A 12,631-nucleotide genomic window follows, 5' to 3' on the forward strand; every position below is an offset into this window, starting at 1 on the left:
ACTAAAACTGCTTGTTGTACTCATCAAAGAAATAATGTGTGAACAGATTAAAAGAGAGGGACTAATAATTGAGGAATATTTCTTGTAATATTCAGGCCAGACTCAGCAACAAGACTGAGGCTTCTTGTACAGCATGGATTAAGTACTCTGCGAGCCCTGGAGAAACACGGCCTTCAGCCTGCCTTAATTATCCACTGGGCAAGAAGCCTGCAAAAAACAGTAAGTGAAGATTATTTGTGAATAAGTACCATCTGTTTTTCTCTAATTCTGCAAACTGAACTGGCCAAAGAAAATCAGATGAGAATGTAGTATTGAGAGCTGCTGCTAATTTTGATAGGAGGACTAGAGCAACTAATTTATCTGACAAGTTCTCTCTCCCTCACTACTCTCTTAACAACGCAGTTAAAAATGATGTATTTTCTGCCTGTGTGTTACTTTCTGTGACTTCCTGAAATACATCACAAGCATCAGAGAAAAATTCTTGAAACTTGTCAAGAAAACAACTGCATCAGAGAAGAAAAAGTATGAATAAAAAAGCGTGAATAACATTTTATTTGCATTTTCTGCAATAGTTTCAATTTCTCCAACAGGGCACTAGCCTTACCTCCTTCTACGACCAGAAAGAATACATTGGAAGAAGTGCCTACTACTGGAAGAAAACTTTGCTTGCTTTGAAAATGATCAAAAAGCACAAAAGTATTCCTGAGCCTACTGATCCTCTGTTCAACCATTTCCATAGTGTGGACATTCAGGTACAGATTGATTATTCCAAGATGAGAGTAAGAGGGGTTTTATGTCACAATCTTACACGTAAATTGGTTGTGGGTTTTTTATAGTGTTTTTTTGTTGTTTTCTTTTTGTGGTTCGGTTGGTTTTGCGTGTTGTTAGGGTTTGTTTTTTTGTCATTGTATTGCTAATGCTAAGATTTGGTAGTATCTGTCTGTGGAACTGTTCAGCTTTAAAACTATCAGAGTGGAAGGCAGTGAACTCCCTTAGTACCAGCTTTATGGAAAAGCTGTTTTTCTGTATCGCAGGAAAACTAGTAATATTATTAACCTCCTCCTGTCTGATTGCTTACTAGATGTTTACAGTTACTGACTGTTCCAATGTCCACAGACACATTACGTGTGAGTTGTCTTTTGCTTTGGCTGTAGGTCTTTCAGGTTGCAGCCTATGAAGAAGAGGCACATACAGCATTTGCAATGTTGGACGCGGTTGAAGGCAAAACCAATGATGCTTTATTAGCATTTGAAGATATTAAGAACGTGGTTTCATACTGGAATCTTGCCATAGTAAGTCTGTAAATTGCATTACCTGAAAATGCTTTTCTTTTGCTTGCATTCTGACCAATTCTTATTAATCAATGTACTGTTGCATAGCTTTGCCAAAGAAAGGCAGAGGAGATTGAGAGCGATGATATGTTGCCAGAAGAACAAGAAGAGCACAAAACCTATCTTCTTAAAAGAAAGCATTACCTGATGAAGATCATCGATGAAAGCTCCTCTGATCCATCAGTAGCTGACAAAGTAAGTAATTCCTGCTTAACATCTTGTTTGGAGAGGTGGAGTGGTTTAGCTTACTGGTGCAAAATGAGACAATTTGCTTTCAAGTCAGACTTCTCCAAACAGATTTTGCTTCACGACAAGTTAGGCTTATGGTGTTTCATCAAGCCAAGTAAATGTCTTTACTCCAGTATGTGGTGTATCCTGGGAAGGTTCTGTGAAGGTATCGGATTATGAAATGTTTTTGATTCTCTGTAGATGACGGCTTTTGTGTAAACAAATAGCTTGTGCTCACTGTCTTTGTGAGGTTGATAGTTTCCAAATAGAATTAATGCTTGTGGGAATTGTCCTCTTACCTTAATTGTAACAGATGTAGGGCTTTCCTGCGAAGGAAAGAACAACAAAAAAAGCCTAGAATTTCTGTAGTGAAAGCCTTGTGTGCTGTTCAGCCATAGATCAGAACACAGTCTCTTCCTCAGATCAAGAATTGCAATCATGACTTGTGTTTCAAATTTTTAGCTGCCAGTATCTATGGAAACTGTAACGGAAATGCTGAATGCAGTGAGCCAGGAGCTTGGGGAGAATGATGAAGAGGAAAGTTTTGCCTCTGGAAACATCTCACAAGCTGCACATCTGGAAGTAAAACATTCCATTCCATCACCTAAGAAATTATCTACCTACAAGGTATATTAGCCAATTACTCTTCTAGGGATGTGTTACATTTGTATAAAAAAACTGAAGTTCTATAATAAGCTTTGTTTTTTTCCAGTTTTCTCCTAAAACTCTTCCTCAGTGGGCAGAAGATCTTCAGTCCTTACTTCAGATGCTCTGTCAGCAAGTGGAAGCTTTAAAGGTAATCAACTTTGGAGGAGGTAATGCTTCTAAGGACTGCCTGTTCAGATAGTTTTGCTTTCTTCAGCTTAGCTCTTGTCCTCTTTGGTTCTGGGTTTTTTATTTCTGGCTTCAGGGAACAATCTCAGTTGTGTACACCATAGGCAGGTGGTGGATTATTGCAGCAGTTAACTTTTTTTTTTTGTCTCAGACCTTGAGCATGCTTTTAAATAACAGGGGAGTAGGGATCATTCCTTAGGTTTCCTTCAAATAGCTGTGTAATACGTTTATACTCTCTTAACTGAAACGCTTCTTGAATAGAATGAAATGCAGGAAATGAAACTCAACAGTTCCAACGTAAGTGTATCATCTCATCGGTGGCCTGCTGAAAGCTATGGAACTGATCCTATGCCAGATGGTTATCAGAGAGCACAAAATCTTCATGAAGCTCCTTTAACAGGTAAGTTGATGCTGAATTTTGATTAGACACTTAGTTGTACCGAGTAAGACTTGTTAAAATCTTTCTGCAATGTTGTTTGACAAATGAGCAGAACTGATCCTCGGGGGATGTTAATTGAAATCAGTAACACAAATTGGGTATAAATTCTTTTCTTGGTGTTCATTTTCAGTTGCTACCACTGGCCCATCTGTGTACTATAGCCAGTCACCTGCTTATAACTCACAGTATCTTCTAAGAACTGCTGCAACCAATGTAACACCAACCAAGGTGAGGACAAATGTATCTGCTCAAGTAATTTCGACTGACTTATTGAGAACGACTGCTTTTGATTCTGGGTGTAGTTGAATAGAAGTACTGCAGTTCCCTAGGTAGCATTTAGTAAACTTGAGCTCTGCTGGAGACAGGCAGAAAGATCCATTATCAGCTATTGTTTGCGATGCGTGGTTTGGGAGAAACAACCAGCCAAATGTTTTTAACGTGCCGAATATATGTTCTCTGCTCTGTGTCTGTGGTGTTCTTTTCCCCAAAACAGCATGGGAACTTGGTGGTTTTTACTCTATGTTTTGTTTGTTTTCTAATAGCAATAATGAGTCCATTCAGCTTACGCTTCCCTTCAGTCCACGTTTTCAGATACCATTCAAGTTTTGAACATACGATTTTAGTTTAGACAGAGTCAAAATGTAATTGTAAAGCTCACCTTGTTATTAAGAGTACATGTTGGGTGGGCTTTAGCAGCCTGAGACCTTTTTCTCCTTTTCCACAACGAAGTGATTGTGTTTGTTCTTCAGGCGCCTGTCTACGGCATGAACAGACTTGCACCTCAGCAACATATATATGCTTATCAACAACCGATCCACACCCCACCTCTGCAGAACACTTGTGCCGGTGTGTTTCCTCAAGACATCTATGCTACACCTTTGCGTTTTGATGCTCCTGCTGCTGGAATCATTTCACCTCGTGGAGGCGATGATTACTACAACTACGGTGTTCCACAGGCGAGCACCAATCCACCACTACCTGAACCAGGCTATTTTACAAAACCTTCGGTTGCACCCACGACTTTAAAACCTGCAGAATCCAAATGGGTAGAATTTTCAAAAGCTAAATTTGGGCAGCCGGGAGCAGCTGAAGGGTCGAAGCCGCCTCAGCCAACAACCTTTAAATTCAACACTAACTTCAAATCTAATGATGGGGACTTCACCTTTTCTTCTCCTTTAGCTGCCACACAGCCTGCTAATGGAGCTTTTAACAGCAGTGAACGCCTTTTGAAGCTTTTAACATCAGACAAACCTTTACAAGATGAGAGGTGCATTGAACAAAAAGGAGTTAACAGTCATGCAAGTGGCCAAAGAAATGTCTTCAGTTTCAGTAATAAGCATACTTCAGGTGTCTCTCTTACAGACAGCGTGGGACAAAATGTGCATAAAAACCTGTCTTTTGAGAAGAGTGAAATGTTTAACTTCCAAGAACCAAGCAAGCAATTATTTATGACTTCAAATTCTGACTTGGCCAACAGAAGTCATGAAACAGAGGGAGGAAGCACCCATGGTGGTGATGAGGATGATGATGGACCTCATTTTGAACCTGTGGTGCCACTCCCTGACAAGATTGAAGTAAAGACAGGCGAGGAAGATGAAGAAGAGTTTTTCTGCAACAGAGCTAAACTGTTCCGGTTTGATGCAGAATCTAAAGAGTGGAAAGAAAGAGGTATTGGAAATGTGAAAATACTGAAACACAAAGTATCTGGCAAATTCCGTCTCTTAATGAGAAGGGACCAAGTACTAAAAATCTGTGCAAATCACTACATAAATACTGATATGAAATTAACTCCAAATGCTGGATCAGATAGATCATTTGTATGGCATGCTTTAGATTATGCAGATGAGCTGCCAAAGCCAGAACAGCTTGCAATTGGATTTAAAACACCAGAGGAAGCAATGCTTTTCAAAAGTAAGTTTGAGGAGTGTCAGAATATGTTAAAAACGTCAGGATCGAGTGCTGATGCATCCTTGACTCGGAGCACTGGAACTGCTAAAGAGGCAACAAGTCAAGATACCAAGGAATCTTGCGGGTCAACATTAGGGATCTTGAACTCCGTATTTCGGTTCTCAAAAGATAGTGTGACCAGCGAATCTGACAGCAAAGGCAGTTTTACCTCAACGTCAACTGCCCCTGCCACTTTTTCATTTGGAAAGGAAGCCATACAAACCTATTCCTCTGGTGGATTTGGACAGTCTCCCTTGAAGAAGAATCAGTGGGAGTGTAAAGTATGTTTAGTTCCGAACGAAGCAACTGCTAAGAACTGTGTCTCATGCCAAAGCCCAAATCCAGATGTGTGGGACACACATGGCATCCCGGTAAGTGAATCTGCTGCAAGTTTCAAAGCCAGCAGTAGTGCCACACAGGACAAATTAGGATCTGCCTTTGCTAAAAAGGAAGGTCAGTGGGACTGTAGTATCTGTTCAGTCAGAAATGAACCCACTGCCACAAAATGTGTTGCCTGCCAGAATCCAAGCAAAACTAATTCAGAAGTATCTCCTCAACAATTTTCCTTTAAACTGGAACGACTAGATGCTCCAAAGACCACTCAGAATGACTTGGGAACTGCTTTTTCACTGAAAGGTCAGTGGAACTGCTCTGTATGCCTCACCCAGAGCAAAGCAAATGATGAAAACTGTCGTTCTTGTCAGAGTCCTAACTCTCAAGGTCAACCACATGTGCCAGTATCTGCTGTTCAGGCGCTTCCTGCTCCCAGCTTTGGATCTGCTACTGAGGCAAGTAAACCTCAGAAGAATGCATTTGCAGAGCTTTTTGCTAAAAAGGAAGGGCAGTGGGATTGTAATACTTGTTTTGTAAGGAACGAAGGTTCCTCACCAGCTTGTGTAGCTTGCCAAACACCAAATCCATCTAGTAAGCCAACCAGTGATGTTTCATTGTTGACTTCCGACTTGAAAAGTAAATCATCTGAACCTGTTGGAGGACAACTGGGAACGGGTTTTAAGTGTGAATTCTTAGGAAAAAGCTTTAAGTTTGGTCATGCTGATCAAGGGAAAACACCAGCATTTACATTTCAGAATCTTGGAGATGCTGAAGCAAAACCTGCAAAGGAAGGATTCAACTTTTCAGTGTTGGTGCCTCCAGGTGGATTTAAATTTGGCATCCAGGAATCCAATAAAAATACTAGTAAGAAAGATGATCCACCCAAGGAGTGTACAACAGACTTGAAAAACATTGACGAAAAAGACAAAAATGAACTGCCTTCAAGTAGTGGAGTTACACTCCAATCTGAGGAAACAGCAGACAAGGACAAGGGTGAATTTACTTTTGGCCAGAACAGCAGTAGCACTTTTACTTTTGCTGATCTTGCAAAAAGTACCCCCAGTGAAGGCTTTCAGTTTGGCAAAAAAGATCCTAACTTTGAAGGCTTCTCAGGTGCAGGTGAACAGCTGTTTTCTTCAAAGGTTTCTCAGACTGGTCACAGAGCAAGCACCTCTGCTGATCTTGGTGAGAAGGATGACGATGTGTACAAGACTGAGGACAGTGATGATATTCATTTTGAACCGATAGTTCAGATGCCTGAAAAAGTAGAGCCGTTTACAGGAGAGGAGGATGAGAAAGTGCTGTACTCCCAAAGAGTGAAGCTATTCAGGTTTGATCCAGAAACAAGCCAGTGGAAAGAACGTGGGGTGGGCAACCTGAAGATTCTTAAAAATGAAGTGAATGGCAAAGTAAGGATACTCATGCGACGCGAGCAGGTACTGAAGGTATGTGCAAATCACTGGATCACAACAACTATGAACTTGAAACAGCTGTCGGGCTCAGACAAAGCATGGATGTGGATGGCCAGTGACTTCTCTGATGGCGATGCAAAGCTGGAACAGCTGGCAGCGAAGTTCAAAACACCAGAGCAGGCTGAGGAGTTCAAACAGAAGTTTGAAGAGTGTCAGAAGCTACTGCTAGATATACCACTGCAGACACCCCATAAACTTGTCGATACGGGCAGGACAGCTCAGCTTATACAGAAAGCAGAAGAAATGAAGACCGGCTTAAAAGATCTCAAAACGTTTCTGACGGATGACAAAACTAAACTAGCAGAAGAAGAAAACGTAAACTCTGCCTGTGCTGGTGGCACTTCTGATTCTGTTACAGAGCCACACGCTGAAGGTACTGGGCCTGCTGTGGAGTGGAGCAACTGTGAGCTGCGTGAGGAAGCATTGGATGACAGCTTAAGTAGCTCTGTGTATGCATCACCTCTTGCAAGCAGCCCTGTAAGGAAAAATCTGTTTAGATTTGGAGAGTCTACAGCAGGCTTCAATTTCAGCTTTAAATCTGCCTTGAGTCCATCCAAATCTCCTGCCAAGCAGAACCAGAGTGGAACATCTGTGGGCACGGATGAAGATTCTGATCTGACTCAAGAGGAGGAGAGAGATGGGCAGTACTTCGAACCTGTAGTACCTCTGCCTGACCTTGTGGAAGTGACTAGTGGCGAGGAAAATGAGCAAGTTGTCTTCAGTCATAGAGCTAAACTCTATAGATACGATAAAGACACAAACCAATGGAAGGAGAGAGGTATTGGGGATATCAAGATACTGCAGAACTATGACAAAAAACCTGCAGAATCCAAAGGGGTAGAATTTTCAAAAGCTAAATTTGGGCAGCCGGGAGCAGCTGAAGGGTCGAAGCCGCCTCAGCCGACAACCTTTAAATTCAACCCTAACTTCAAATCTAATGATGGGGACTTCACTGTTTCTTCTCCTTTAGCTGCCACAAAAAGTGTTGCCTGCCAGAATCCAAGCAAAACTAATTCGGTAGTATCTCCTCAACAGTTTTCCTTTAAACTGGAACGACTAGATGCTCCAAAGACCACTCAGAATGACTTGGGAACTGCTTTTTCACTGAAAGGTCAGTGGAACTGCTCTGTACGCCTCACCCAGAGCAAAGCAAATGATGAAAACTGTCGTTCTTGTCAGAGTCCTAACTCTCAAGGTCGACCACATGTGCCAGTATCTGCTGTTCAGGCGCTTCCTGCTCCCAGCTTTGGATCTGCTACTGACGCAAGTAAACCTCAGAAGAATGCATTTGCAGAGCTTTTTGCTAAAAAGGAAAAACAGTGGGATTGTAATAAGTCAAAGACATTCACATTTGGAAATACTTCAGCCACCGGTTCCCTCTTTGGATTCAGCTTTAATCCTCCAAGAAAAAGCACAGGTGATATTTCAGCATCTCAGAAAGCAGAACAGAAAAAAGTGGGAGTAGCTGAACCATCCAAAAGCTGCAGTGCATCTCAGAAACCTTTGGACAGCAAGGCATCCAATGTGGCTCCCTCAGCACGGGATGGACCCTCCAACTTCTCATTTAAAATTCTGGAAAAAGGTGAGTGTTAATTGAACAATATTCAGGTTGCAGGTTATTTGCACATAAAGATACAAACATGCCTTGTACAGGATTTGGTGTTACTCTGTAGTGAGAGAGAATTGCCGGTAGGATTTTGGAATCTTGATGAGGTGTTGAAAATGTCAGGGTTAAGTGCTGAAAGTGCATTTGTTGAGTTGAACTGGTAATGTGTGTGCACAGGCCTCGCTCTGACTGGTAAGCTATAGAACAGCACTTGTGCTTAAGCTTAAACTCAGTTATCTCTATGACTGTGTGGATGGATATTCTGAAACTACATGCAGTACATTTGCTTGAAGACTTCCATGAATGGTCTGTGCAATTCCTGATGCACAGTGTAGCTTTTCTTAGCTTGAAAAGAGATCCTGTGATTACATCCTCAGTTACACAGGCTCTGATACTAGCTGAAAGCTGAGCTTGCAGAAGCAGTGGCTGCCATGTGTTCACCGTAATGTGCTCAGGTATCTTTGTGCAATGACAGGGATTTGCTGGCGTTGTACTGATAGAGGACTTCATGCTCTGCTTCCTACAGTTGCAGGGCTGTTTCACCAGATGGTGCGTTTTAATATCTATAGCAGTCTCTGTCATATGAAGGCAAACTGTTTCTTAACTGTAATACACTAAGTGAGATGCTAGAGGTGTTGACTGCAGTTTATTCATAGGGGTTGGGTAAGCTTGTATAGCATTCAATGTGAGTTTTCCTACTGTGATGTGTAACTGTGGAATGCTTCCAGAACACGGATAGGAATAAGGTTTGTTTTACCCCCTTGAAAATTTCAGTTAAACATTTCTCTCCACGCCATTTATTTTCTAGGATTTAATTTTAGCCTTTTTAAATCTAATCCAATGGCCTTTTGGACAAGCACATCTTCCTTGCAGCCTGCTAGTAAAGGTATTTACACGCTGCACTGAATGTGTGATGAAAAACACTTGAGCAGGCACAGCCAGCAGCCGGCCTGTGGCAGAGCAGTTGGCTCCTAATCCTTCTTACGCCCCAGCACGATCTGTAATTTTTTCCTAGTGTTCTCTAATTCTGGTAGTCATCCAGAGGGAGAAACAAGAAGAACGTGGGTTTTGTCTGTTTCTAGCTGTCAAAGTATGAATTCGATTCTGTAACATGGGCAGTGGGAAGCTGATGTTGCTGCTGTTGTGAAATATGTAATTGTCATGTTTTGTTGTATTTCTCTACAAAGCTGAGAAGACAGCTGACCCCACAGATGCTGCACCATCCGATGATGTTGTGATAGTGTACGAGCTCACACCTACCCCAGAGCAGAGAGCTCTCGCAGGCTTTCTTAAGCTCCCTTCAACCTTCTTCTGTTACAAGAATAAGCCTGGATATGTGAGTGAAGAGGATGATGGTAAGGAATGTCAAAGTTGATCTGAGTGTTGCATTTTTTTGTAGGGAACGTGCATTGTACTAGAATCAACAGGCTCTAATATTGTTGATACTGATGACAGCTGTCATCTTCCTTTTGGCCAAGGACCCTCCGCCTCCCTTCCCCACCCTGCTTTGTGATTCTCCTAATAAAACAAACACGATGCTTGTTTTCTGGCAGTGTGAAACCTGTGCCATGAATCTAGGCAGAGAAAGTGTCAGTAGTGTAAGAAGGCACTGGTCCATAAGTAAGAATTGAAAGCTTGCTTGCTGATATGTCAAGCTCTTAAAAGACTTGCAGAAGTCTTGTGTGCTTGACCTGGCTTGTGAGTCTGAAGGGCTTAACAAATTTAGACTTCTTTGTATTTGGAAGATCCCTGAGAACTCATACTTGTTTCCTGTGTTTTAAGATGAAGACTATGAAACAGCAGTTAAGAAACTTAATGGAAGACTGTATCCCAGCAATGAAAAAGAAAAAAGGAAATGGCAAGGTATGTCTGAAAACACAGTGGTTGATCTTTAATTTCTTAGATGCTGAAGCTGAATCTCTAAATCTGGAGGACACTAGAGTAGATAAGTGAATTTGGATAGGTCTGTAAAGGAGGTTTGCTTTCTTTGGCTGACTTTCTGTGTACTGAAAAAAGGTGGCATATATTGAGCTACTAGAAATACAAGTGAGTGTCAAAGGAAGCTAGTAGCAGTAGTGGCAGTGGCAAGATTGCAATCATGATTGCATGGAGGCTCTTTGATACAACAGAAAACCACAGTAGGACAAATGTACAGTTCTTTAGCTCCCTTGTGACTGTGAATGAGTGACTTTTAAAATAGTGATGCTGTTACCAAAGTTTTAAACTTCAGGTGTTCTGAGTTCCATTAGGTTAGTTTATAATGTATATGTAGGAACTGATCACAGTATTCAGCTGTCTGAACAGCTGTTCTCCACTAATTTTTGTTCTTTGCAGTAGGCACTGCAGTCAAACAGGAATTGGAGAGGGAATGTGTTACTACTTCTGAAACTAAACCTCCTGAGAAGAAGGCTGAAGAAGAAACTCCGCAGGTCACTTCCACATCTGTCTGTGGCATTGGTAGTAATGCGGAAGATGCCTGTCCAGAAGGCTCTCAGAAAGAAGCTGACACTCAGAGAAAGAAAGTACGAGTCAAGTATCTATGAAAAGTTTTGGCAATAAATTTGCAGCATTATTCTTAGTTTTCAGTTAGTGAGCAATCAAATATTCAGCAAATTAAAAGCTACTTGACTTGTTTGACTGAGTCTCAAGTCTGTTCTGGCGTTGGAACTAAGGTACAGATCTTGCATTTCTCAGGGAGAGAAAGGAAACCGCTTTACCTCCTAAAGTAGAAACAGCTTTGGCTAGTAGAATTCCTCCTAGCAGGTATGTGAGAGTTCAGTGATTTCAGAGAAATTCCCAAGAGAAGGGGTGCTTGTTTTGGAATCGTGCTGCTTCAAAGGTACTTCAGTCTCTTGTCAAGTTGAACTTGAGTGAGTGTGTGTGTGTGTGTGTGTGTGTGTGTGTGTGTGTGTGTTAAGAATAATGAAGAATGTCTGAAACCTTCCAGCAACAATTCTTGGGGTTTTTTTTTCCCATCTGTTCGCCTCTCATTCCCTGTTAGTTACCTATTTTGAAACCTTAGTAAAGCTATAAGAAAGTTGGAGCCTGAGGACTTAGCATTGTGAGTTTTCTGCACTGCTGTTGTGATTAAATGAAGAAATTGATAACATGGGAGGGAGGGGGGGCAAAGGGGGAATGTGGCTTTTTGGGAGGCAGTGGTTATTCTTATGTCCAGACTGAATGTGGTCTGAATATTAGGCTCTCCTGGCTTATGTGCTCACTTATTAATCTCAGGAGAGTGAAGTTACAAGCTCAGCTGACACAGTCTGTACGAGTGAGGAAGAATTTCATACTCCATCAACTAGTGAAGCAACGGTGGTATTTGTGCAGTCAGCTGCTAGCAGTGAAGAGGCAGATTCCACAGAAACTGCTCACGTATCACAGAGTTTACCAGGAGGTGATGATAAGCCTGTGGACCTGTCAACTAAAAAAGAAAGTGATTCTGAACGTTCTGAGTCAACCCAAGGTAAAGTTGGGAGAATGTAAGGGTTTGTTTGGGTCTTTTTGTGTGTGGGGGGGTGTGTGTACAACCTTAAGTTTGCTTTTTCATTGCTTAGTTTAATTTAGCCATTGCATTGAACAGATGCAGCAGTGAATTTGAAGCACAAGTATTGGTCTAGTGAAAATATGCAGGGGAATGAAAGTACTTGTGCCTATCAAATTCTAGTATGTTCAGATGACTCTAGTACAGACCGCTGCTACTCTCAGTTGTGTGATTTATACTTAGGTTAGTGTATTGTTTCATACCATGTGAGTACTTACTCAAGCTGTGTGGACTTGCTGAGTGTCAGAAATAGCATGCTGAAACTCGGTATTGAGCAGCTCTTTGGACTGTAATAAAAAGTGTCAATATGAGAATCAGGTGCAAATATGAAAGCTTCTCCAGTATTTTCTTACAACTGCATGACATCAAAGATGTTTTCCTCAAAGGAAGAGAAAAACATTTGACTTCTCCATCTTTGACAGAACACAAACCCATCTCGTTTGGCTTTGGTCATGCTTCGGGCTTGTCGTTTGCGGATCTGGCTTCCAAGAACTCTGGAGACTTTGCTTTTGGCTCTAAAGGTGAGTTCAGCTTAAGCCTCTGGTACAGATACACATCTGGATTTGTGCTTCCCACGATAAATCTCTGTGCACCGGATTTCTGCATATTGTTAAACAATGTAAATGTGTGTTATCTTTGTTGTTGTGGACAAGTTTAAAATGCAGATGTCTTAATTGTAGATAAAAACTTCAAATGGGGCGTTAGTATAATGGTTAAACAAGACTAATAGTGCACAGATGAACAGTATGCAGTGCCATTAATTGGAACAGCTAATCTGATGAAGGCTGCAAAACGTCTTTCTCTTTCTTCAGTATCTTGTCTGCCTTGCCTCATCTGTTAATCACATGATGACTTCTGTGGTTTTCTTTCTTGCCTCACCTGCTCTTTTTCTCCTTC

The 12,631-nt window shown here is 41.5% G+C and overlaps 1 protein-coding gene across 43 annotated transcripts in view; it reads left to right on the plus strand.

The window, feature by feature from the left end:
• Positions 1–12,631, plus strand: part of LOC125688938 (E3 SUMO-protein ligase RanBP2-like) — a 180,385-nt gene that overhangs the window by 85,109 nt on the left and 82,645 nt on the right. For 22 of the 43 annotated variants that reach the window (XM_048935836.1, XM_048935787.1, XM_048935806.1 and 19 more), the window contains 11 exons: positions 96–219; positions 591–752; positions 1,155–1,292; positions 1,380–1,526; positions 2,022–2,186; positions 2,272–2,355; positions 2,655–2,793; positions 2,963–3,060; positions 3,582–8,166; positions 9,378–9,545; positions 9,973–10,053. In XM_048935836.1, the coding sequence (XP_048791793.1) occupies positions 96–219; positions 591–752; positions 1,155–1,292; positions 1,380–1,526; positions 2,022–2,186; positions 2,272–2,355; positions 2,655–2,793; positions 2,963–3,060; positions 3,582–8,166; positions 9,378–9,545; positions 9,973–10,053 (5,891 nt within the window). Of the gene's footprint in view, positions 1–95; positions 220–590; positions 753–1,154; positions 1,293–1,379; positions 1,527–2,021; positions 2,187–2,271; positions 2,356–2,654; positions 2,794–2,962; positions 3,061–3,581; positions 8,167–9,377; positions 9,546–9,972; positions 10,054–10,527; positions 10,713–11,424; positions 11,657–12,156; positions 12,256–12,631 lie in introns of those variants that run through there. The other 21 variants (XM_048935575.1, XM_048935585.1, XM_048935593.1 and 18 more) reach the window with 14 other exon arrangements.

Source organism: Lagopus muta, chromosome 1, assembly GCF_023343835.1.
Source record: "Lagopus muta isolate bLagMut1 chromosome 1, bLagMut1 primary, whole genome shotgun sequence".
NCBI lineage: Eukaryota > Metazoa > Chordata > Aves > Galliformes > Phasianidae > Lagopus > Lagopus muta.